The 26,483-nt window shown below is 51.2% G+C and overlaps 1 protein-coding gene across 1 annotated transcript in view; it reads right to left on the bottom strand.

The window, feature by feature from the left end:
• Positions 1-26,094, bottom strand: part of LOC137361373 (netrin-1-like) — a gene marked incomplete at its 5' end in the record, with an annotated part of 27,507 nt that extends 1,413 nt beyond the window's left edge. The window contains 5 exons of the mRNA XM_068026243.1: positions 1,440-1,493; positions 2,161-2,358; positions 6,914-7,063; positions 9,022-9,210; positions 25,172-26,094. Coding sequence (XP_067882344.1) covers positions 1,440-1,493; positions 2,161-2,358; positions 6,914-7,063; positions 9,022-9,210; positions 25,172-26,094 — 1,514 coding nt within the window. The remainder of the gene's footprint in view (positions 1-1,439; positions 1,494-2,160; positions 2,359-6,913; positions 7,064-9,021; positions 9,211-25,171) is intronic.
• Between the last annotated feature and the right edge of the window lie 389 nt (positions 26,095-26,483).

Raw genomic sequence — 26,483 nt, 5'->3', positions numbered from 1 at the left:
CACTCCCCAGGACAGGTACAGCACGGGGGTTAGATACAGAGTAAAGCTCCCTCTACACTGTCCCCATCAAACACTCCGAGGGCAGGTACAGAAAAAAAAAAAACGGCGGGTTAGATACAGAGTAAAGCTCCCTCTACACTGTTGTGCAAACATACGAATTTGGAACAGGAGTAGGCCACTCGGCCCCTCGAGCTTGCTCCACCATTCAATAAGTTCATGCCTGAACTGATTATTCCACATTCCCAGCTACCCCCGATAACCTTTCACCCCCTTGCTTATCAAGAATCTATCCACCGCTGTCTTAAAAATATTCAAAGACTCTGTTTCCACCGCCTTTTGAGGAAGAGAGTTCCAAAGACTCACCACCCTCTGAGAGGAACAATTTCTCCTCATCTCTGTCTTAACTGGGTGACCCCTTATTGTTAAACAGTGACCCCCCTAGTTCGAGATTCTCCCACAAGGGGAAACATCCTTTCCACATCCACCCTGTCCAGACCCCTCAGGATCTTATATGTTTCAATCAAGTCGCCTCTTACTCTTCTAAACTCCAGCGGATACAAGCCTAGCCTGTCCCATCTTTCCTCGTAAGACAGCCCGCCCATTCCAGGTATCAGTCTAGTCAACCCTCTCTGAACTGCCTCCAACGCATTTACATCCTTCCTTAAATAAGGAGAGCATTACTGTACACAGTATTCCAGATGTGGTCTCACCAATGTCCTGTATAGCTGAAGCATAACCTCCCTACTTTTATATTCAATTCCCCTCTCGATAAACGATAACATTCTATTAGCTTTCCTAATTACTTGCTGTACCTGCATACTAACCTTTTGCGATTCATGCACTAGGACACCCAGATCCCTCTGCATCTCAGAGCTCTGCAATCTCTCACCATTTTGATAATATGCTTCTTTTTTATTCTCCCTGCCAAAGTGGACAATTTCGCACTTTCCCACATTATACTCCATTTGCCAGGTCTTTGCCCACTCAATTAACCTACCTATACCTGCTTTGGAGCCTCCTTATGTCCTCTTCACAAGTTACTTTCCTACCTATCTTTGCGTCATCAGCAAATTTAGCAACCATACCTTCGGTCCCTTCATCCAAGTCATTTATATAAACTGTAAAGAGTTGAGGCCCCAGCACTGATCCCTGTGGTACACCACTCGTTACATCTTGCCAACCAGAAAATGACCCATTTATGCCTACTCTCTGTTTCGTGTTAGCTGGCCAATATTCTATCCATGCCAATGTGTTACCCCCTACACCAGGAGCTTTTATTTTCCGCAATAACCTTTGATGTGGCACCTTATCAAATGCCTTCTGGAAATCTAAGTACAGTACATCCACCAGTTCCCCCCTATCCACAGCACATGTAACTCCCTCAAAGGACAGCACGGGGGTGGGAGCTGATGAATGGTCCGTGTTGGTCCGACTGTTACCTGGGTTAGATGAGGAGCTGTTCACTGGTGCGGGCGTTGTCCGTTCTGGAATTCCTGAAAACAGAAATAATACCAGGGAGTCCCTCAGCCTTTGATGTACCTTCAATGTACAGAGAATTGCGATGGGATTTTACAGGAACAGAAGGATCCCATTCAGCCCTCCTTCGAGGCTGTTACACAGGAAAGGGAGGAGGCCCATTCAGCCTTCCCTCGAGGCTGTTACGCAGGAACAGGAGGAGGCCATTCAGTCCTCCTTCGAGGCTGTTACACAGGAACAGGAGGAGGCCATTCAGTCTTCCCTCGAGGCTGTTACGCAGGAACAGGAGGAGGCCATTCAGTGCTCCTTCGAGGCTGTTGCACAGGAACAGGAGGAGGCCATTGAGCCCTCCTTCGAGGCTGTTACACAGGAAAGGGAGGAGGCCCATTCAGCCTTCCCTCGAGGCTGTTACGCAGGAACAGGAGGAGGCCATTCAGTCCTCCTTCGAGGCTGTTACACAGGAACAGGAGGAGGCCATTCAGCCCTCCTTCGAGGCTGTTACACAGGAAAGGGAGGAGGCCCATTCAGCCTTCCCTCGAGGCTGTTACGCAGGAACAGGAGGAGGCCATTCAGTCCTCCTTCGAGGCTGTTACACAGGAACAGGAGGAGGCCATTGAGCCCTCCTTCGAGGCTGTTACACAGGAAAGGGAGGAGGCCCATTCAGCCTTCCCTCGAGGCTGTTACGCAGGAACAGGAGGAGGCCATTCAGTCCTCCTTCGAGGCTGTTACGCAGGAACAGGAGGAGGCCATTCAGTCCTCCCTCGAGGCTGTTACACAGGAACAGGAGGAGGCCATTCAGCCCTCCCTCGAGGCTGTTACACAGGAGGAGATTGTTGAAATTCTGAATACCTGATGGGTTATGGCCAGGGGGCACTGAGTATTCTGGAGGAACCCAGCACACAGTAATCACCTCAGTTGGCATGGAGAGGTGACCATCGGCTCTGTCTCTTTCCGCCCCCCCCGCCTCGCCCAAACATCCCTCCACCACCTCATCCACGCCGGCCCAAAGACCGCCATCTTGAACCTCCATCTCTTCCCTGCCCCTGCCTCCGTCCGTCCGTCACCTCCCCGACTCCGTCCCTCCCCCGCTGGGCCCCGAGTTGAGCTCCTGAACCACCACAATTCGCCCCACTCCCATCAGCCACGCCCACCCGCACCAATGCCTCCAGGCCCTGACCATTGATGCTCACCCGGCCATCTCCCGGCCTGTCACTCACACCCTCTCTCCATCCCTCCTTCCCCCTCGCTCTTCCTCTCTCCATCCCTCCTTCCCCCTCGCTCTTCCTCCCTCCCTCCCACCCTCTCTCCATCCCTCCTTCCCCTCTCTCTTCCTCCCTCCATCCCTCCTTCCCCTCTCTCTTCCTCCCTCCATCCCTCCTTCCCCCTCGCTCCTCCCTCCATCCCTCCTTCCCCCTCGCTCTTCCTCCCACCCTCTCTCCATCCCCCCATCTCTCCATCCCCCCATCTCTCCACCCCCCCATCTCTCCACCCCCCCATCTCTCCACCCCCCCCATCTCTCCACCCCCCCATCTCTCCACCCCCCCATCTCTCCACCCCCCATCTCTCCACCCCCATCTCTCCACCCCCATCTCTCCACCCCCATCTCTCCACCCCCATCTCTCCACCCCCATCTCTCCATCCCCCCATCTCTCCACCCCCCCATCTCTCCACCCCCCCATCTCTCCACCCCCCCATCTCTCCACCCCCCCATCTCTCCACCCCCCCATCTCTCCACCCCCCCATCTCTCCACCCCCCCATCTCTCCACCCCCCCCATCTCTCCACCCCCCCATCTCTCCACCCCCCCCATCTCTCCACCCCCCCCATCTCTCCACCCCCCCCATCTCTCCACCCCCCCATCTCTCCACCCCCCCATCTCTCCACCCCCCCATCTCTCACACCCCCCCATCTCTCCACCCCCCCATCTCTCCACCCCCCCATCTCTCCACCCCCCCATCTCTCCACCCCCCATCTCTCCACCCCCCCCATCTCTCCACCCCCCCCATCTCTCCACCCCCCCATCTCTCCACCCCCCCCATCTCTCCACCCCCCCCATCTCTCCACCCCACCCCATCTCCACCCCCCCCCATCTCTCCACCCCCCCCCCATCTCTCCATCCCCCCCCCATCTCTCCTCTCCACCCCCCCATCTCTCCTCTCCACCCCCCCCATCTCTCCTCTCCACCCCCCCATCTCTCCTCTCCACCCCCCCCCATCTCTCCTCTCCACCCCCCCCATCTCTCCTCTCCACCCCCCCCCATCTCTCCTCTCCACCCCCCCCATCTCTCCTCTCCACCCCCCCCATCTCTCCACCCCCCCCCCATCTCTCCACCCCCCCCCCCCATCTCTCCACCCCCCCCCCCATCTCTCCACACCCCCCCCATCTCTCCACCCCCCCCATCTCTCCACCCCCCCCCATCTCTCCACCCCCCCCATCTCTCCACCCCCCCCATCTCTCCACCCCCCCCCATCTCTCCACCCCCCCATCTCTCCACCCCCCCCCATCTCTCCACCCCCCCCCATCTCTCCACCCCCCCCATCTCTCCACCCCCCCCCATCTCTCCACCCCCCCCCATCTCTCCACCCCCCCCCATCTCTCCACCCCCCCCATCTCTCCACCCCCCCCCATCTCTCCACCCCCCCCCATCTCTCCACCCCCCCCCATCTCTCCACCCCCCCATCTCTCCACCCCCCCATCTCTCCACCCCCCCCATCTCTCCACCCCCCCCATCTCTCCACCCCCCCCATCTCTCCACCCCCCATCTCTCCACCCCCCCCACCCCCCCATCTCTCCACCCCCCCCCACCCCCCCCATCTCTCCACCCCCCCCATCTCTCCACCCCCCCCCATCTCTCCACCCCCCCCATCTCTCCACCCCCCCCATCTCTCCACCCCCCCCATCTCTCCACCCCCCCCATCTCCCCACCCCCCCATCTCTCCACCCCCCCCATCTCTCCACCCCCCCATCTCACCACCCCCCCATCTCTCCACCCCCCCATCTCTCCACCCCCCCATCTCTCCACCCCCCCATCTCTCCACCCCCCCCATCTCTCCACCCCCCCCCATCTCTCCACCCCCCCCATCTCTCCACCCCCCCCCATCTCCACCCCCCCCATCTCTCCACCCCCCCCATCTCTCCACCCCCCCCATCTCTCCACCCCCCCCATCTCTCCACCCCCCCCATCTCTCCACCCCCCCCATCTCTCCACCCCCCCCATCTCTCCACCCCCCCCATCTCTCCACCCCCCCCATCTCTCCACCCCCCCCCATCTCTCCACCCCCCCCCATCTCTCCACCCCCCCCCATCTCTCCACCCCCCCCCATCTCTCCACCCCCCCCATCTCTCCACCCCCCCCCATCTCTCCACCCCCCCCATCTCTCCACCCCCCCATCTCTCCACCCCCCCATCTCTCCACCCCCCCCCATCTCTCCACCCCCCCCCATCTCTCCACCCCCCCCCCATCTCTCCACCCCCCCCCATCTCTCCACCCCCCCCATCTCTCCACCCCCCCCCCATCTCTCCACCCCCCCCCCATCTCTCCACCCCCCCCCCATCTCTCCACCCCCCCCCCATCTCTCCACCCCCCCCCCATCTCTCCACCCCCCCCCCATCTCTCCACCCCCCCCCCATCTCTCCACCCCCCCCCCATCTCTCCACCCCCCCCCCATCTCTCCACCCCCCCCCCATCTCTCCACCCCCCCCCCATCTCTCCACCCCCCCCCCATCTCTCCACCCCCCCCCCATCTCTCCACCCCCCCCCCATCTCTCCACCCCCCCCCCATCTCTCCACCCCCCCCCCATCTCTCCACCCCCCCCCCATCTCTCCACCCCCCCCCCATCTCTCCACCCCCCCCCATCTCTCCACCCCCCCCCCATCTCTCCACCCCCCCCCCATCTCTCCACCCCCCCCCCATCTCTCCACCCCCCCCCATCTCTCCACCCCCCCCATATCTCTCCACCCCCCCCCATATCTCTCCACCCCCCCCATATCTCTCCACCCCCCCCATATCTCTCCACCCCCCCCATATCTCTCCACCCCCCCCATATCTCTCCACCCCCCCCATATCTCTCCACCCCCCCCATATCTCTCCACCCCCCCCATATCTCTCCACCCCCCCCATATCTCTCCCCCCCCACCCCCCCCCCCATATCTCTCCACCCCCCCCATATCTCTCCACCCCCCCCATATCTCTCCACCCCCCCCCATATCTCTCCACCCCCCCCATATCTCTCCACCCCCCCATATCTCTCCACCCCCCCCATATCTCTCCACCCCCCCCATATCTCTCCACCCCCCCCATATCTCTCCACCCCCCCCATATCTCTCCACCCCCCCCATCTCTCCACCCCCCCCCATCTCTCCACCCCCCCCCATCTCTCCACCCCCCCCATCTCTCCACCCCCCCATCTCTACCATCTCTCCACCCCCCCCATCTCTCCCCCCCATCTCTCCACCCCATCTCTCCACCCCATCTCTCCACCCCCCCATCTCTCCACCCCCCCCCCATCTCTCCACCCCCCCCATCTCTCCACCCCCCCCATCTCTCCACCCCCCCCCATCTCTCCACCCCCCCCATCTCTCCACCCCCCCCATCTCTCCACCCCCGCCCCATCTCTCCCCCCGCCCCATCTCTCCCCCCCCGCCCCATCTCTCCCCCCCGCCCCATCTCTCCCCCCCGCCCCATCTCTCCCCCCCGCCCCATCTCTCCCCCCCCGCCCCATCTCTCCCCCCCCACCTCTCCACCCCCGCCCCATCTCTCCCCCCCCATCTCTCCCCACCCGCCCCATCTCTCCCCACCCGCCCCATCTCTCCCCACCCATCTCTCCCCCCCATCTCTCCCCACCCATCTCTCCCCCCCCATCTCTCCACCCACCCCCCATCTCTCCCCCCCATCTCTCCACCCACCCCCCCCACCCATCTCTCCACCCACCCCCCCCACCCATCTCTCCACCCACCCCCCCCCCATCTCTCCACCCACCCCCCCCACCTCTCCACCCACCCCCCCACCTCTCCACCCACCCCCCCCACCCATCTCTCCACCCACCCCCCCCACCCATCTCTCCACCCACCCCCCCCCACCCATCTCTCCACCCACCCCCCCCACCCATCTCTCCACCCACCCCCCCACCCATCTCTCCACCCATCTCCCCATTCTCCCACTCTCCCCATTCTCCCACTCTCCCCATTCTCCCACTCTCCCCATTCTCCCCATTCTCCCACTCTCCCCATTCTCCCACTCTCCCCATTCTCCCACTCTCCCCATTCTCCCACTCTCCCCATTCTCCCACTCTCCCCACTCCCCTCTCTCTCTCTCTCTCTTTCACTTTCCCTCTTTCCCCCTTTCCCCCTTCCGTTCCTTTCAGCTCTTTCTGTGGTTTGGTGAATGTCGGATGATTCAGTGCCCGGTGACGGGAGCAGAACAAGTTTGGCTGCTTACTTGTGCAGGGTATCGGAGAGAGACGGCTGGGCTGGAATTCAGCGGCACAGCTATTGCATCTCATGCCAAGAACACCAGTCTTACATTGACACTGACCCGACTTCGGGTTACAGTTTGAGCTCAATGCACCCACTGGGTGACACTGGCAAGCTGAAAGGGAGAGAAAAAACATGCACAGGTCAGAACGCAAACATTAACCAGGTACAGTACGGGGGTTAGATACAGAGTAAAGCTCCCTCTACACTGTCCCCCATCAAACACTCCCAGGACAGGGACAGCACTGGGATTGGCTGGGCAATTTGGAGCACTTCCTGCCAGCAATCAGGGGGAGCAGCTGCACCTGTGCTGCAGCGAGTGGAGACTGGAGAGAGGTGAATGCAGAGTGGAGAGAAACCATCAAGGAAGGCTGCAATTGTTCTGGAGAGGTGGGTGTCAGGGCACCTGAAAGACTCTTAAGTTTGAACTGTTTAGGGGAGGGAGAAGAGGCCTGAAGACTCAGGGGTGGGGCAGCCAAATCCAGTAGGGGCCCCTGTATTTGTATTGGTGCTTGCACACAGGGAGCTCCCTCCCCACCCCAACTGCCTGCTCGGGACAGCTGGAGTTGCCCGGGTGAAGACTGTCTTGTTAAAATCAGAAGAGGAGAGTACCGGGCGGCTCCAGCCGTCCCGGGTGAAGAAGCCTCCCCCAACTGGAAGACAACAAACAGTTTTGGACTAATTGTTATAAAGGTGTTCCAACTGGCAGTTGGATCAAACATCCTTTTCAGCCTTTCTCTCCCTTCCTCCACTGAGTCGCCTCAGTCACCTATCCTCCCCTTTTCCTTTACCTTCCTACCCCATCCTCCTCTACTCCCACTCCAATTTGTTTAAAGTTTGCTTTTTTTTAAAATAGTGCAAATTTGTTTTGTTTCTTGGGGGTGGACGTAGCTCTTAGACCCCATGGCAAGCCCTCCTTCGCCGTGGCGGGGCCTTCCCGTTCATTTGCTGCTGCGGCTGCTGCAGCTGCACCTGTTGCCCCGTCACCGTTTGCTTTATTAACATCGAAGCATGGGGTCAAGAGCTACGTCCACCCGAACATGACTATCGAAGCATGCGTGAAAGCAATGGCCGAGGTTGTCGGCCCTTCGGCCATTGTTGCAGCCTCTAAAATGTACGGGAAGGCAGTGTTGTTCCTGAAGACCGAGCGGGCGGTGTCCCTGGCTCTGAGCAAGGGGCCCACCGTGGGCGGGACCATTCTGCCAGTGGACCCCCTGGAGGCCACTGCGCAAAGGCTCATTCTATGCAATGTCCCACCCTTCATTCCTGGTGAGCTCCTCCTTCCACACCTGCACCATCTGGGGCAGGTAAAGACGGGGCTCACTCCAGTCCCGCTCGGTCTTCGGGAGAACAGCCTCCGACACGTGTACTCCTTCCGCCGCCAGTTATTCATGCAGCTGGCGCGGGAGGAGGTGACAGAGGGCCACTTCAATGTAGAATTCCAGGGGACGGCCGACCGCGTATTCTGGACCTGAGATACAGAGGAAAGCTCCCTGTACACTGTCCCCCATCAAACACTCCCAGGACAGGTACAGTATGGGGGTTAGATAGAGAGTAAAGCTCCCTGTACACTGTCCCCATCAAACACTCCCCAGGACAGGTATGGCACGGGGGGTTAGATACAGAGTAAAGCTCCCTCTACACTGTCCCCACCAAACGCTCCCAGGACAGGTACAGTACGGGGGTTAGATACAGAGTAAAGCTCCCTCTACACTGTCCCCCATCAAACACTCCCAGGACAGGTACAGTACGGGAGGTTAGATACAGAGTAAAGCTCCCTCTACACTGTCCCCCATCAAACACTCCCAGGACAGGTACAGTACGGGGGGTTAGATACAGAGTAAAACTCCCTCTACACTGTACACATCAAACACTCCCAGGACAGGTACAATACGGGGGGTTAGATACAGAGTAAAACTCCCTCTACACTGCACACATCAAACACTCCCAGGACAGGTACAGTACGGGGGGTTAGATACAGAGTAAAGCTCCCTCTACACTGTCCCCATCAAACACTCCCAGGACAGGTACAGTACGGGGGGTTAGATACAGAGTGAAGATCCCCTCACATACGTCTGCAGGCCTTTCTGTGCGTTAGCGGCCTCTTCTTGTCCCTTGTGTAGCCGTCCCTGCAGAGGTGACAGTGTCGTCCATCAGTGTTATGCCTGCACTTGAGGCAAACGCCTCCGCTCCTGCGTCCGGACCTCTCATACAGCTGCATGTTAAAACGACAACGTGTCGAGTGGCGATGGCAGTTACACGCTGTGTCAGAGGGAAATAATCACTCACTGTGTAACTGTATAGAGTCACTGTTTATTCAGGGTGAGGATCACTCACTGTGTAACCGTACAGAGTCACTGTTTATTCAGGGTGAGGATCACTCACTGTGTAACTGTACAGAGTCACTGTTTATTCAGGGTGAGGATCACTCACTGTGTAACTGTACAGAGTCACTGTTTATTCAGGGTGAGGGTCACTCACTGTGTAACTGTACAGAGTCACTGTTTATTCAGGGTGAGGGTCACTCACTGTGTAACTGTACAGAGTCACTGTTTATTCAGGGTGAGGATCACTCACTGTGTAACTGTACAGAGTCACTGTTTATTCAGGGTGAGGGTCACTCACTGTGTAACTGTACAGAGTCACTGTTTATTCAGGGTGAGGGTCACTCACTGTGTAACTACAGTCACTGTTTATTCAGGGTGAGGATCACTCACTGTGTAACTGTACAGAGTCACTGTTTATTCAGGGTGAGGGTCACTCACTGTGTAACTGTACAGTCACTGTTTATTCAGGGTGAGGATCACTCACTGTGTAACTGTACAGAGTCACTGTTTATTCAGGGTGAGGATCACTCACTGTGTAACTGTACAGAGTCACTGTTTATTCAGGGTGAGGGTCACTCACTGTGTAACTGTATAGAGTCACTGTTTATTCAGGGTGAGGGTCACTCACTGTGTAACTGTACAGAGTCACTGTTTATTCAGGGTGAGGATCACTCACTGTGTAACTGTACAGAGTCACTGTTTATTCAGAGTGAGGATCACTCACTGTGTAACTGTACAGAGTCACTGTTTATTCAGGGTGAGGGTCACTCACTGTGTAACTGTACAGAGTCACTGTTTATTCAGGGTGAGGATCACTCACTGTGTAACTGTACAGAGTCACTGTTTATTCAGGGTGAGGGTCACTCACTGTGTAACTGTACAGAGTCACTGTTTATTCAGGGTGAGGATCACTCACTGTGTAACTGTACAGAGTCACTGTTTATTCAGGGTGAGGGTCACTCACTGTGTAACTGTACAGAGTCACTGTTTATTCAGGGTGAGGGTCACTCACTGTGTAACTGTACAGAGTCAGTGTTTATTCAGGGTGAGGGTCACTCACTGTGTAACTGTACAGAGTCACTGTTTATTCAGGGTGAGGGTCACTCACTGTGTAACTGTACAGAGTCACTGTTTATTCAGGGTGAGGATCACTCACTGTGTAACTGTACAGAGTCACTGTTTATTCAGGGTGAGGATCACTCACTGTGTAACTGTACAGAGTCACTGTTTATTCAGGGTGAGGATCACTCACTGTGTAACTGTACAGAGTCACTGTTTATTCAGGGTGAGGGTCACTCACTGTGTAACTGTATAGAGTCACTGTTTATTCAGGGTGAGGGTCACTCACTGTGTAACTGTACAGAGTCACTGTTTATTCAGGGTGAGGATCACTCACTGTGTAACTGTACAGAGTCACTGTTTATTCAGAGTGAGGATCACTCACTGTGTAACTGTACAGAGTCACTGTTTATTCAGGGTGAGGGTCACTCACTGTGTAACTGTACAGAGTCACTGTTTATTCAGGGTGAGGATCACTCACTGTGTAACTGTACAGAGTCACTGTTTATTCAGGGTGAGGGTCACTCACTGTGTAACTGTACAGAGTCACTGTTTATTCAGGGTGAGGATCACTCACTGTGTAACTGTACAGAGTCACTGTTTATTCAGGGTGAGGGTCACTCACTGTGTAACTGTACAGAGTCACTGTTTATTCAGGGTGAGGGTCACTCACTGTGTAACTGTACAGAGTCAGTGTTTATTCAGGGTGAGGGTCACTCACTGTGTAACTGTACAGAGTCACTGTTTATTCAGGGTGAGGGTCACTCACTGTGTAACTGTACAGAGTCAGTGTTTATTCAGGGTGAGGATCACTCACTGTGTAACTGTACAGAGTCACTGTTTATTCAGGGTGAGGATCACTCACTGTGTAACTGTACAGAGTCACTGTTTATTCAGGGTGAGGATCACTCACTGTGTAACTGTACAGAGTCACTGTTTATTCAGAGTGAGGATCACTCACTGTGTAACTGTACAGAGTCACTGTTTATTCAGGGTGAGGATCACTCACTGTGTAACTGTACAGAGTCACTGTTTATTCAGAGTGAGGATCACTCACTGTGGAACTGTACAGAGTCACTGTTTATTCAGGGTGAGGATCACTCACTGTGTAACTGTACAGAGTCACTGTTTATTCAGGGTGAGGGTCACTCACTGTGTAACTGTACAGAGTCTCTGTTTATTCAGGGTGAGGATCACTCACTGTGTAACTGTATAGAGTCACTGTTTATTCAGGGTGAGGGTCACTCACTGTGTAACTGTACAGAGTCACTGTTTGTTCAGGGTGAGGATCACTCACTGTGTAACTGTACAGAGTCACTGTTTATTCAGGGTGAGGATCACTCACTGTAACTGTACAGAGTCACTGTTTATTCAGGGTGAGGATCACTCACTGTGTAACTGTACAGAGTCACTGTTTATTCAGGGTGAGGGTCACTCACTGTGTAACTGTACAGAGTCACTGTTTATTCAGGGTGAGGGTCACTCACTGTGTAACTGTACAGAGTCACTGTTTATTCAGGGTGAGGATCACTCACTGTGTAACTGTACAGAGTCTCTGTTTATTCAGGGTGAGGGTCACTCACTGTGTAACTGTACAGAGTCACTGTTTATTCAGGGTGAGGATCACTCACTGTGTAACTGTACAGAGTCACTGTTTATTCAGGGTGAGGATCACTCACTGTGTAACTGTACAGAGTCACTGTTTATTCAGGGTGAGGGTCACTCACTGTGTAACTGTACGGTGTCACTGTTTATTCAGGGTGAGGATCACTCACTGTGTAACTGTACAGAGTCACTGTTTATTCAGGGTGAGGATCACTCACTGTGTAACTGTGCAGAGTCTCTGTTTATTCAGGGTGAGGATCACTCACTGTGTAACTGTACAGAGTCACTGTTTATTCAGGGTGAGGATCACTCACTGTGTAACTGTGCAGAGTCTCTGTTTATTCAGGGTGAGGATCACTCACTGTGTAACTGTACAGAGTCACTGTTTATTCAGGGTGAGGATCACTCACTGTGTAACTGTACAGAGTCACTGTTTATTCAGGGTGAGGATCACTCACTGTGTAACTGTACAGAGTCACTGTTTATTCAGGGTGAGGATCACTCACTGTGTAACTGTACAGAGTCACTGTTTATTCAGGGTGAGGATCACTCACTGTGTAACTGTACAGAGTCACTGTTTATTAAGGGTGAGGATCACTCACTGTGTAACTGTACAGAGTCACTGTTTATTCAGGGTGAGGATCACTCACTGTGTAACTGTACAGAGTCACTGTTTATTCAGGGTGAGGATCACTCACTGTGTAACTGTACAGAGTCACTGTTTATTCAGGGTGAGGATCACTCACTGTGTAACTGTGCAGAGTCTCTGTTTATTCAGGGTGAGGATCACTCACTGTGTAACTGTACAGAGTCACTGTTTATTCAGGGTGAGGATCACTCACTGTGTAACTGTACAGAGTCACTGTTTATTCAGGGTGAGGATCACTCACTGTGTAACTGTACAGAGTCACTGTTTATTCAGGGTGAGGATCACTCACTGTGTAACTGTACAGAGTCACTGTTTATTCAGGGTGAGGATCACTCACTGTGTAACTGTACAGAGTCACTGTTTATTAAGGGTGAGGATCACTCACTGTGTAACTGTACAGAGTCACTGTTTATTCAGGGTGAGGATCACTCACTGTGTAACTGTACAGAGTCAGTGTTTATTCAGGGTGAGGGTCACTCACTGTGTAACTGTACAGAGTCACTGTTTATTCAGGGTGAGGGTCACTCACTGTGTAACTGTACAGAGTCAGTGTTTATTCAGGGTGAGGATCACTCACTGTGTAACTGTACAGAGTCACTGTTTATTCAGGGTGAGGATCACTCACTGTGTAACTGTACAGAGTCACTGTTTATTCAGGGTGAGGATCACTCACTGTGTAACTGTACAGAGTCACTGTTTATTCAGAGTGAGGATCACTCACTGTGTAACTGTACAGAGTCACTGTTTATTCAGGGTGAGGATCACTCACTGTGTAACTGTACAGAGTCACTGTTTATTCAGAGTGAGGATCACTCACTGTGGAACTGTACAGAGTCACTGTTTATTCAGGGTGAGGATCACTCACTGTGTAACTGTACAGAGTCACTGTTTATTCAGGGTGAGGGTCACTCACTGTGTAACTGTACAGAGTCTCTGTTTATTCAGGGTGAGGATCACTCACTGTGTAACTGTATAGAGTCACTGTTTATTCAGGGTGAGGGTCACTCACTGTGTAACTGTACAGAGTCACTGTTTGTTCAGGGTGAGGATCACTCACTGTGTAACTGTACAGAGTCACTGTTTATTCAGGGTGAGGATCACTCACTGTAACTGTACAGAGTCACTGTTTATTCAGGGTGAGGATCACTCACTGTGTAACTGTACAGAGTCACTGTTTATTCAGGGTGAGGGTCACTCACTGTGTAACTGTACAGAGTCACTGTTTATTCAGGGTGAGGGTCACTCACTGTGTAACTGTACAGAGTCACTGTTTATTCAGGGTGAGGATCACTCACTGTGTAACTGTACAGAGTCTCTGTTTATTCAGGGTGAGGGTCACTCACTGTGTAACTGTACAGAGTCACTGTTTATTCAGGGTGAGGATCACTCACTGTGTAACTGTACAGAGTCACTGTTTATTCAGGGTGAGGATCACTCACTGTGTCACTGTACAGAGTCACTGTTTATTCAGGGTGAGGGTCACTCACTGTGTAACTGTACAGAGTCACTGTTTATTCAGGGTGAGGATCACTCACTGTGTAACTGTGCAGAGTCTCTGTTTATTCAGGGTGAGGATCACTCACTGTGTAACTGTGCAGAGTCTCTGTTTATTCAGGGTGAGGATCACTCACTGTGTAACTGTACAGAGTCACTGTTTATTCAGGGTGAGGATCACTCACTGTGTAACTGTGCAGAGTCTCTGTTTATTCAGGGTGAGGATCACTCACTGTGTAACTGTACAGAGTCACTGTTTATTCAGGGTGAGGATCACTCACTGTGTAACTGTACAGAGTCACTGTTTATTCAGGGTGAGGATCACTCACTGTGTAACTGTACAGAGTCACTGTTTATTCAGGGTGAGGATCACTCACTGTGTAACTGTACAGAGTCACTGTTTATTCAGGGTGAGGATCACTCACTGTGTAACTGTACAGAGTCACTGTTTATTAAGGGTGAGGATCACTCACTGTGTAACTGTACAGAGTCACTGTTTATTCAGGGTGAGGATCACTCACTGTGTAACTGTACAGAGTCACTGTTTATTCAGGGTGAGGATCACTCACTGTGTAACTGTACAGAGTCACTGTTTATTCAGGGTGAGGGTCACTCACTGTGTAACTGTACAGAGTCACTGATTATTCAGGGTGAGGGTCACTCACCGTGTAACTGTACAGAGTCACTGTTTATTCAGGGTGAGGGTCACTCACTGTGTACCTGTACGGAGTCACTGTTTATTCAGGGTGAGGATCACTCACTGTGTAACTGTACAGAGTCACTGTTTATTCAGGGTGAGGATCACTCACTGTGTAACTGTACAGAGTCACTGTTTATTCAGGGTGAGGATCACTCACTGTGTAACTGTGCGGAGTCACTGTTTATTCAGGGTGAGGATCACTCACTGTGTAACTGTACAGAGTCACTGTTTATTCAGGGTGAGGATCACTCACTGTGTAACTGTACAGAGTCACTGTTTATTCAGGGTGAGGATCACTCACTGTGTAACTGTACAGAGTCACTGTTTATTCAGGGTGAGGATCACTCACTGTGTAACTGTACAGAGTCACTGTTTATTCAGGGTGAGGATCACTCACTGTGTAACTGTACAGAGTCACTGTTTATTCAGGGTGAGGGTCACTCACTGTGTAACTGTACAGAGTCACTGATTATTCAGGGTGAGGGTCACTCACCGTGTAACTGTACAGAGTCACTGTTTATTCAGGGTGAGGGTCACTCACTGTGTACCTGTACGGAGTCACTGTTTATTCAGGGTGAGGATCACTCACTGTGTAACTGTACAGAGTCACTGTTTATTCAGGGTGAGGATCACTCACTGTGTAACTGTACAGAGTCACTGTTTATTCAGGGTGAGGATCACTCACTGTGTAACTGTGCGGAGTCACTGTTTATTCAGGGTGAGGATGACTCACTGTGTAACTGTACAGAGTCACTGTTTATTCAGGGTGAGGATCAATCACTGTGTAACTGTACAGAGTCACTGTTTATTCAGGGTGAGGATCACTCACTGTGTAACTGTACAGAGTCACTGTTTATTCAGGGTGAGGATCACTCGCTGTGTAACTGTACAGAGTCACTGTTTATTCAGGGTGAGGATCACTCACTGTGTAACTGTACGGAGTCACTGTTTATTCAGGGTGAGAGTCACTCACTGTGTAACTGTACTGAGTCTCTGTTTATTCAGGGTGAAGATCACTCACTGTGGAACTGTACAGAGTCACTGTTTATTCAGGGTGAGGATCACTCACTGTAACTGTACAGAGTCACTGTTTATTCAGGGTGAGGATCACTCACTGTGTAACTGTACAGAGTCACTGTTTATTCAGGGTGTGGGTCACTCACTGTGTAACTGTACAGAGTCACTGTTTATTCAGGGTGAGGATCACTCACTGTGTAACTGTACAGAGTCACTGTTTATTCAGGGTGAGGATCACTCACTGTGTAACTGTACAGAGTCACTGTTTATTCAGGGTGAGGATCACTCACTGTGTAACTGTACACAGTCACTGTTTATTCAGGGTGAGGATCACTCACTGTGTAACTGTACAGAGTCACTGTTTATTCAGGGTGAGTATCACTCACTGTGTAACTGTACAGAGTCACTGTTTATTCAGGGTGAGGGTCACTCACTGTGTAACTGTACAGAGTCAGTGTTTATTCAGGGTGAGGATCACTCACTGTAACTGTACAGAGTCACTGTTTATTCAGGGTGAAGATCACTCACTGTGTATCTGTACAGAGTCACTGTTTATTCAGGGTGAGGGTCACTCGCTGTGTAACTGTACAGAGTCAGTGTTTATTCAGGGTGAGGATCACTCACTGTGTAACTGTACAGAGTCACTGTTTATTCAGGGTGAGGATCACTCACTGTGTAACTGTACAGAGTCACTGTTTATTCAGGGTGAGGATCACTCACTGTGTAACTGTACAGAGTCACTGTTTATTCAGGGTGAGGATCACTCACTGTGTAACTGTACAGAGTCACTGTTTATTCAGGGTGAGGATCACTCACTGTGTAACTGTACAGAGTCACTGTTTATTCAGGGTGAGGATCACTCACTGTGTAACTGTACAGAGTCACTGTTTATTCAGGGTGAGGATCACTCACTGTGTAACTGTACAGAGTCACTGTTTATTCAGGGTGAGGGTCACTCACTGTGTAACTGTACAGAGTCACTGTTTATTCAGGGGGAGGATCACTCACTGTGTAACTGTACAGAGTCACTGTTTATTCAGGGTGAGGATCACTCACTGTGTAACTGTACAGAGTAACTGTTTATTCAGGGTGAGGATCACTCACTGTGTAACTGTACAGAGTCACTGTTTATTCAGGGTGAGGGTCACTCACTGTGTAACTGTACAGAGTCACTGTTTATTCAGGGTGAGGGTCACTCACTGTGTAACTGTACAGAGTCAGTGTTTATTCAGGGTGAGGATCACTCACTGTGTAACTGTACAGAGTCACTGTTTATTCAGGGTGAGGGTCACTCACTGTGTAACTGTACAGAGTCACTGTTTATTCAGGGTGAGGATCACTCAATGTGTAACTGTACAGAGTCACTGTTTATTCAGAGTGAGGATCACTCACTGTGTAACTGTACAGAGTCACTGTTTATTCAGGGTGAGGATCACTCACTGTGTAACTGTACAGAGTCACTGTTTATTCAGGGTGAGGATCACTCACTGTGTAACTGTACAGAGTAACTGTTTATTCAGGGTGAGGATCACTCACTGTGTAACTGGACAGAGTCACTGTTTATTCAGGGTGAAGATCACTCACTGTGTAACTGTACAGAGTCACTGTTTATTTAGGGTGAGGGTCACTCACTGTGTAACTGTACAGAGTCACTGTTTATTCAGGGTGAGGATCACTCACTGTGTAACTGTACAGAGTCACTGTTTATTCAGGGTGAGGGTCACTCACTGTGTAACTGTACAGAGTCACTGTTTATTCAGGGTGAGGGTCACTCACTGTGTAACTGTACAGAGTCACTGTTTATTCAGGGTGAGGGTCACTCACTGTGTAACTGTACAGAGTCACTGTTTATTCAGGGTGAGGGTCACTCACTGTGTAACTGTACAGAGTCAGTGTTTATTCAGGGTGAGGATCACTCACGGTGTACCTGTACAGAGTCACTGTTTATTCAGGGTGAGGGTCACTCACTGTGTAACTGTACAGAGTCACTGTTTATTCAGGGTGAGGATCACTCACTGTGTAACTGTACAGAGTCACTGTTTATTCAGGGTGAGGATCACTCGCTGTGTAACTGTACAGAGTCACTGTTTATTCAGGGTGAGGATCACTCGCTGTGTAACTGTACAGAGTCACTGTTTATTCAGGGTGAGGATCACTCACTGTGTAACTGTAATGAGTCACTGTTTATTCAGGGTGAGGATCACTCACTGTGTAACTGTACAGAGTCACTGTTTATTCAGGGTGAGGGTCACTCACTGTGTAACTGTACAGAGTCACTGTTTATTCAGGGTGAGGGTCACTCACTGTGTAACTGTACAGAGTCAGTGTTTATTCAGGGTGAGGATCACTCACTGTGTAACTGTACAGAGTCACTGTTTATTCAGGGTGAGGGTCACTCACTGTGTAACTGTACAGAGTCACTGTTTATTCAGGGTGAGGATCACTCAATGTGTAACTGTACAGAGTCACTGTTTATTCAGAGTGAGGATCACTCACTGTGTAACTGTACAGAGTCACTGTTTATTCAGGGTGAGGATCACTCACTGTGTAACTGTACAGAGTCACTGTTTATTCAGGGTGAGGGTCACTCTCTGTGTAACTGTACAGAGTCACTGTTTATTCAGAGTGAGGATCACTCACTGTGTAACTGTACAGAGTCTCTGTTTATTCAGGGTGAGGGTCACTCACTGTGTAACTGTACAGAGTCACTGTTTATTCAGGGTGAGGGTCATTCACTGTGTAACTGTACAGAGTCACTGTTTATTCAGGGTGAGGGTCACTCACTGTGTAACTGCACAGAGTCACTGTTTATTCAGGGTGAGGGTCACTCACTGTGTAACTGTACAGAGTCACTGTTTATTCAGGGCGACGGTCACTCATCGTGTAACTGTACAGAGTCACTGTTTATTCAGGGTGAGGGTCACTCACTGTGTAACTGTACAGAGTCACTGTTTATTCAAGGTGAGGGTCACTCACTGTGTAACTGTACCGAGTCACTGTTTACTCAGGGTGAGGATCACTCACTGTGTAACTGTACAGAGTCACTGTTTATTCAGGGTGAGGATCACTCTCTGTGTAACTGTACAGAGTCACTGTTTATTCAGGGTGAGGATCACTCACTGTGTAACTGTACAGAGTCACTGTTTATTCAGGGTGAGGATCACTCACTGTGTAACTGTACAGAGTCACTGTTTATTCAGGGTGAAGATCACTCACTGTGTAACTGTACAGAGTCTCTGTTTATTCAGGGTGAGGATCACTCACTGTGTAACTGTACAGAGTCACTGTTTATTCAGGGTGAGGATCACTCACGGTGTACCTGTACAGAGTCACTGTTTATTCAGGGTGAGGATCACTCACTGTGGAACTGTACAGAGTCACTGTTTATTCAGGGTGAGGATCACTCACTGTGTAACTGTACAGAGTCACTGTTTATTCAGGGTGAGGGTCACTCACTGTGTAACTGTACAGAGTCCCTGTTTATTCAGGGTGAGGGTCACTCACTGTGTAACTGTACAGAGTCACTGTTTATTCAGGGTGAGGATCACTCACTGTGTAACTGTACAGAGTCACTGTTTATTCAGGGTGAGGGTCACTCACTGTGTAACTGTACAGAGTCACTGTTTATTCAGGGTGAGGATCACTCACTGTGTAACTGTACAGAGTCACTGTTTATTCAGGGCGAGGATCACTCACTGTGTAACTGTACAGAGTCACTGTTTATTCAGGGTGAGGGTCACTCACTGTGTAACTGTACAGAGTCACTGTTTATTCAGGGTGTGGGTCACTCACTGTGTAACTGTACAGAGTCACTGTTTATTCAGGGTGAGGATCACTCACTGTGTAACTGTACAGAGTCACCGTTTATTCAGGGTGAGGATCACTCACTGTGTAACTGTACAGAGTCACTGTTTATTCAGGGTGAGGATCACTCAATGTGTAACTGTACAGAGTCACTGTTTATTCAGGGTGAGGATCACTCACTGTGTAACTGTACAGAGTCACTGTTTATTCAGGGTGAGGATCACTCACTGTGTAACTGTACAGAGTCACTGTTTATTCAGGGTGAGGATCACTCACTGTGTAACTGTACAGAGTCACTGTTTATTCAGGGTGTGGGTCACTCACTGTGTAACTGTACAGAGTCACTGTTTATTCAGGGTGAGGATCACTCACTGTGTAACTGTACAGAGTCACTGTTTATTCAGGGTGAGGATCACTCACTGTGTAACTGTACAGAGTCACTGTTTATTCAGGGTGAAGATCACTCACTGTGTAACTGTACAGAGTCACTGTTTATTCAGGGTGAGGATCACTCACTGTGTAACTGTACAGAGTCACCGTTTATTCAGGGTGAGGATCACTCACTGTGTAACTGTACAGAGTCACTGTTTATTCAGGGTGAGGATCACTCACTGTGTAACTGTACAGAGTCACTGTTTATTCAGGGTGAGGATCACTCACTGTGTAACTGTACAGAGTCACTGTTTATTCAGGGTGAGGGTCACTCACTGTGTAACTGTACAGAGTCACTGTTTATTCAGGGTGAGGATCACTCACTGTGTAACTGTACAGAGTCACTGTTTATTCAGGGTGAGTGTCACTCGCTGTGTAACTGTACAGAGTCACTGTTTATTCAGGGTGAGGGTCACTCACTGCGTAACTGTACAGAGTCACTGTTTATTCAGGGTGAGGATCACTCACTGTGTAACTGTACAGAGTCACTGTTTATTCAGGGTGAGGGTCACTCACTGTGTAACCGTACAGAGTCACTGTTTATTCAGGGTGAGGATCACTCACTGTGGAACTGTACAGAGTCACTGTTTATTCAGGGTGAGGATCACTCACTGTGTAACTGTACAGAGTCACTGTTTATTCAGGGTGAGGATCACTCACTGTGTAACTGTACAGAGTCACTGTTTATTCAGGGTGAAGATCACTCACTGTGTAACTGTACAGAGTCACTGTTTATTCAGGGTTAGGATCACTCACTGTGTAACTGTACAGAGTCACTGTTTATTCAGGTGAGGATCACTCACTGTGTAACTGTACAGAGTCACTGTTTATTCAGGGCGAGGGTCACTCACTGTGTAACTGTACAGAGTCACTGTTTATTCAGGGTGAGGATCACTCACTGTGTAACTGTACAGAGTCTCTGTTTATTCAGGGTGAGGATCACTCACTGTGTAACTGTACAGAGTCACTGTTTATTCAGGGTGAGGATCACTCACTGTGTAACTGTACAGAGTCACTGTTTATTCAGGGTGAGGATCACTCACTGTGTAACTGTACAGAGTCAGTGTTTATTCAGGGTGAGGATCACTCACTGTAACTGTACAGAGTCACTGTTTATTCAGGGTGAAGATCACTCGCTGTGTAACTGTACAGAGTCACTGTTTATTCAGGGTGAGGATCACTCACTGTGTAACTGAACAGAGTCACTGTTTATTCAGGGTGAGGATCACTCACTGTGTAACTGTACAGAGTCACTGTTTATTCAGGGTGAGGGTCACTCACTGTGTAACTGTACAGAGTCAGTGTTTATTCAGGGTGAGGGTCACTCACTGTGTAACTGAACAGAGTCACTGTTTATTCAGGGTGAGGATCACTCGCTGTGTAACTGTACAGAGTCACTGTTTATTCAGGGTGAGGGTCACTCACTGTGTAACTGTACAGAGTCACTGTTTATTCAGGGTGAGGATCACTCACTGTGTAACTGTACAGAGTCACTGTTTATTCAGGGTGAGGGTCACTCACTGTGTAACTGTACAGAGTCACTGTTTATTCAGGGTGAGGGTCACTCACTGTGTAACTGTACAGAGTCACTGTTTATTCAGGGTGAGGGTCACTCACTGTGTAACTGTACAGAGTCACTGTTTATTCAGGGTGAGGATCACTGACTGTGTAACTGTACAGAGTCACTGTTTATTCAGGGTGAGGATCACTCGCTGTGTAACTGTACAGAGTCACTGTTTATTCAGGGTGAGGGTCACTCACTGTGTAACTGTACAGAGTCACTGTTTATTCAGGGTGAGGATCACTGACTGTGTAACTGTACAGAGTCACTGTTTATTCAGGGTGAGGATCACTCACTGTGTAACTGTACAGAGTCACTGTTTATTCAGGGTGAGGGTCACTCACTGTGTAACTGTACAGAGTCAGTGTTTATTCAGGGTGAGGGTCACTCACTGTGTAACTGAACAGAGTCACTGTTTATTCAGGGTGAGGATCACTCGCTGTGTAACTGTACAGAGTCACTGTTTATTCAGGGTGAGGATCACTCGCTGTGTAACTGTACGGAGTCACTGTTTATTCAGGGTGAGGATCACTCACTGTGTAACTGTACAGAGTCACTGTTTATTCAGGGTGAGGATCACTCACTGTGTAACTGTACAGAGTCACTGTTTATTCAGGGTGAGGATCACTCACTGTGTAACTGTACAGAGTAACTGTTTATTCAGGGTGAGGGTCACTCACTGTGTAACTGTACAGAGTCAGTGTTTATTCAGGGTGAGGATCACTCACTGTGTAACTGTACAGAGTCACTGTTTATTCAGGGTGAGGATCACTCACTGTGTAACTGTACAGAGTCACTGTTTATTCAGGGTGAGGATCACTCACTGTGTAACTGTACAGAGTCACTGTTTATTCAGGGTGAGGATCACTCACTGTGTAACTGTACAGAGTCACTGTTTATTCAGGGTGAGGATCACTCTCTGTGTAACTGTACAGAGTCACTGTTTATTCAGGGTGAGGATCACTCACTGTGTAACTGTACAGAGTCACTGTTTATTCAGGGTGAAGATCACTCACTGTGTAACTGTACAGAGTCACTGTTTATTCAGGGTTAGGATCACTCACTGTGTAACTGTACAGAGTCACTGTTTATTCAGGTGAGGATCACTCACTGTGTAACTGTACAGAGTCACTGTTTATTCAGGGCGAGGGTCACTCACTGTGTAACTGTACAGAGTCACTGTTTATTCAGGGTGAGGATCACTCACTGTGTAACTGTACAGAGTCACTGTTTATTCAGGGTGAGGATCACTCACTGTGTAACTGTACAGAGTCACTGTTTATTCAGGGTGAGGATCACTCACTGTGTAACTGTACAGAGTCAGTGTTTATTCAGGGTGAGGATCACTCACTGTAACTGTACAGAGTCACTGTTTATTCAGGGTGAAGATCACTCGCTGTGTAACTGTACAGAGTCACTGTTTATTCAGGGTGAGGATCACTCACTGTGTAACTGAACAGAGTCACTGTTTATTCAGGGTGAGGATCACTCACTGTGTAACTGTACAGAGTCACTGTTTATTCAGGGTGAGGATCACTCACTGTGTAACTGTACAGAGTCACTGTTTATTCAGGGTGAGGGTCACTCACTGTGTAACTGTACAGAGTCAGTGTTTATTCAGGGTGAGGGTCACTCACTGTGTAACTGAACAGAGTCACTGTTTATTCAGGGTGAGGATCACTCGCTGTGTAACTGTACAGAGTCACTGTTTATTCAGGGTGAGGGTCACTCACTGTGTAACTGTACAGAGTCACTGTTTATTCAGGGTGAGGATCACTGACTGTGTAACTGTACAGAGTCACTGTTTATTCAGGGTGAGGATCACTCACTGTGTAACTGTACAGAGTCACTGTTTATTCAGGGTGAGGGTCACTCACTGTGTAACTGTACAGAGTCAGTGTTTATTCAGGGTGAGGGTCACTCACTGTGTAACTGAACAGAGTCACTGTTTATTCAGGGTGAGGATCACTCGCTGTGTAACTGTACAGAGTCACTGTTTATTCAGGGTGAGGATCACTCGCTGTGTAACTGTACGGAGTCACTGTTTATTCAGGGTGAGGATCACTCACTGTGTAACTGTACAGAGTCACTGTTTATTCAGGGTGAGGATCACTCACTGTGTAACTGTACAGAGTCACTGTTTATTCAGGGTGAGGATCACTCACTGTGTAACTGTACAGAGTAACTGTTTATTCAGGGTGAGGGTCACTCACTGTGTAACTGTACAGAGTCAGTGTTTATTCAGGGTGAGGATCACTCACTGTGTAACTGTACAGAGTCACTGTTTATTCAGGGTGAGGATCACTCACTGTGTAACTGTACAGAGTCACTGTTTATTCAGGGTGAGGATCACTCACTGTGTAACTGTACAGAGTCACTGTTTATTCAGGGTGAGGATCACTCACTGTGTAACTGTACAGAGTCACTGTTTATTCAGGGTGAGGATCACTCTCTGTGTAACTGTACAGAGTCACTGTTTATTCAGGGTGAGGGTCACTCACTGTGTAACTGTACAGAGTCACTGTTTATTCAGGGTGAGGATCACTCACTGTGTAACTGTACAGAGTCACTGTTTATTCAGGGTGAGGATCACTCACTGTGTAACTGTACAGAGTCAGTGTTTATTCAGGGTGAGGATCACTCACTGTGTAACTGTACAGAGTCACTGTTTATTCAGGGTGAGGATCACTCACTGTGTAACTGTACAGAGTCAGTGTTTATTCAGGGTGAGGATCACTCACTGTGTAACTGTACAGAGTCACTGTTTATTCAGGGTGAGGATCACTCACTGTGTAACTGTACAGAGTCAGTGTTTATTCAGGGTGAGGATCACTCACTGTGTAACTGTACAGAGTCACTGTTTATTCAGTGTGAAGATCACTCACTGTAACTGTACAGAGTCACTGTTTATTCAGGGTGAGGATCACTCACTGTGTAACTGTACAGAGTCACTGTTTATTCAGGGTGAGGATCACTCACTGTGTAACTGTACGGTGTCACTGTTTATTCAGGGTGAGGGTCACTCACTGTGCAACTGTACAGAGTCACTGTTTATTCAGGGTGAGGATCACTCACTGTGTAACTGTCCAGAGTCACTGTTTATTCAGGGTGAGGGTCACTCACTGTGTAACTGTACAGAGTCACTGTTTATTCAGGGCGAGGATCACTCACTGTGTAACTGTACAGAGTCACTGTTTATTCAGGGTGAGGGTCACTCACTGTGTAACTGTACAGAGTCAGTGTTTATTCAGGGTGAGGATCACTCACTGTGTAACTGTACAGAGTCACTGTTTATTCAGGGTGAGGATCACTCACTGTGTAACTGTACAGAGTCACTGTTTATTCAGGGTGAGGATCACTCACTGTGTAACTGTACAGAGTCACTGTTTATTCAGGGTGAGGGTCACTCACTGTGTAACTGTACAGAGTCACTGTTTATTCAGAGTCAGGATCACTCACTGTGTAACTGTACAGAGTCACTGTTTATTCAGGGTGAGGATCACTCACTGTGTAACTTTACAGAGTCACTGTTTATTCAGCAGGGTAAGGATCGTTCATTGTGTTACGTGACTCACCGACACACTCGTGGGCATCCCTCGCCGTGGCTCTGGCCCAGGGCCGGTCCCGGTAGAACGGCTGGCAGACCTGGCACTCCCTCCCCTCGGTGTTGTGCCTGCAGTCGCAGCGGGGAATCCCCCGGACGGCGGGGCATCGCGCAGCGTGGCCGTTGCACTGGCAGCGACCCCTGACCTGGAAGTCGGAGACGGCGTAGGAGGGGCGCCGGCCGTCGGGGGAGGGGTGCGGGCGGCTGAAGACTGCCCGCAGGTGGGTGGCGGTCGCCCAGTCCCGCAGCAGGGGGCTGGCGTCGAGACGGGCGGTGCCCGCGGGCGCCCTGAAGCTCACCAGGCCCCCCTGCGCCGGCCGCGGGCCGCTCTGGGCCCCCGTGCAGAGAGCGCGCCCCTCCCTCCCCCTCCCCCGCCCCTCGGGCCGCCCGTAGACCTCCCGGCAGCGGGCGGAGTAGAAGCGCAGCGGGCTCCAGCTGCGCCCGCCGTCGCCCGACTTGTAGAGGGCCAGGGACTCGGGCCGGGCCGAGCAGAAGCGCAGCGCCACGCGGGAGATCTCGTACGTCCGGCCGAGCGGCAGGGTGAGCGCCAAGGCCCCGCTGCCCGGCCCCTGCCCCTCTGACTCCCAGCAGGTGGGCTGCTCCGGGTGGTGGGCGTCCGTCAGGTGTGCCAGCGGGTGCGGCGGGGGGGTTTTTTTCCGGGTGTCGCAGAAGGCGGAGTGGGGGCGCCCGCAGCTGCTGGAGGCCCGGGCGCGTCTACCCAGCGCTGCGTTGACCGCCGCGGGCTGGCAGCGCTGGGCCTGACCCGTCCGGGTATAGCAGGGGTCCCCGGGAGACCCCGCGGGCCAGCGACGCCCATCGTTGCCGAGCAGGAGGAGGCAGGCGCAGAGCGGGAGGAGTGCCAGCCGTCGGCTGATCATGGAGGCCTCTTCACGCCTGCGGAGAGAAGGACGGAGTTAGTGTTTAGTGTTTCTGAGCTCTGGAGTGGGAGAGGGGGCAGAGCCAAACCTTCCTGTACCCCGCCACCCCCCCGTCCTCCCCCCAACGTCCCCCAACGTCCCCTCATGGCACTGAGGTCAGCTTCACCCCCAGACCAAAGGGGGCGAAGGGCTTTCAGTCTCATTGTGAGAGGTTTGGAGTGAGACAGAGAGGGAGAGAAGCCAGAGAGAGAGAGAGAGGCAAGAGACAGGGAGAGAGAGAGACTGACGGAGGGAGAGAGAGAGAGACAGAGGGAGAGACAGAGAGAGACAGAGCGAGGTGAGAAACACAGAGAGAGAGAGAGGGAGGCGAGAGATAAATTGAGAGAGAGGCGAGAGAGAAGCGAG

The sequence above is a fragment of the Heterodontus francisci genome, unplaced genomic scaffold, assembly GCF_036365525.1.
Source record: "Heterodontus francisci isolate sHetFra1 unplaced genomic scaffold, sHetFra1.hap1 HAP1_SCAFFOLD_1530, whole genome shotgun sequence".
NCBI classification, from domain to species: domain Eukaryota; kingdom Metazoa; phylum Chordata; class Chondrichthyes; order Heterodontiformes; family Heterodontidae; genus Heterodontus; species Heterodontus francisci.
The sequence above is the reverse complement of the archived record's forward strand: the minus strand, read 5'-3'. Positions and strand labels throughout refer to the sequence as shown.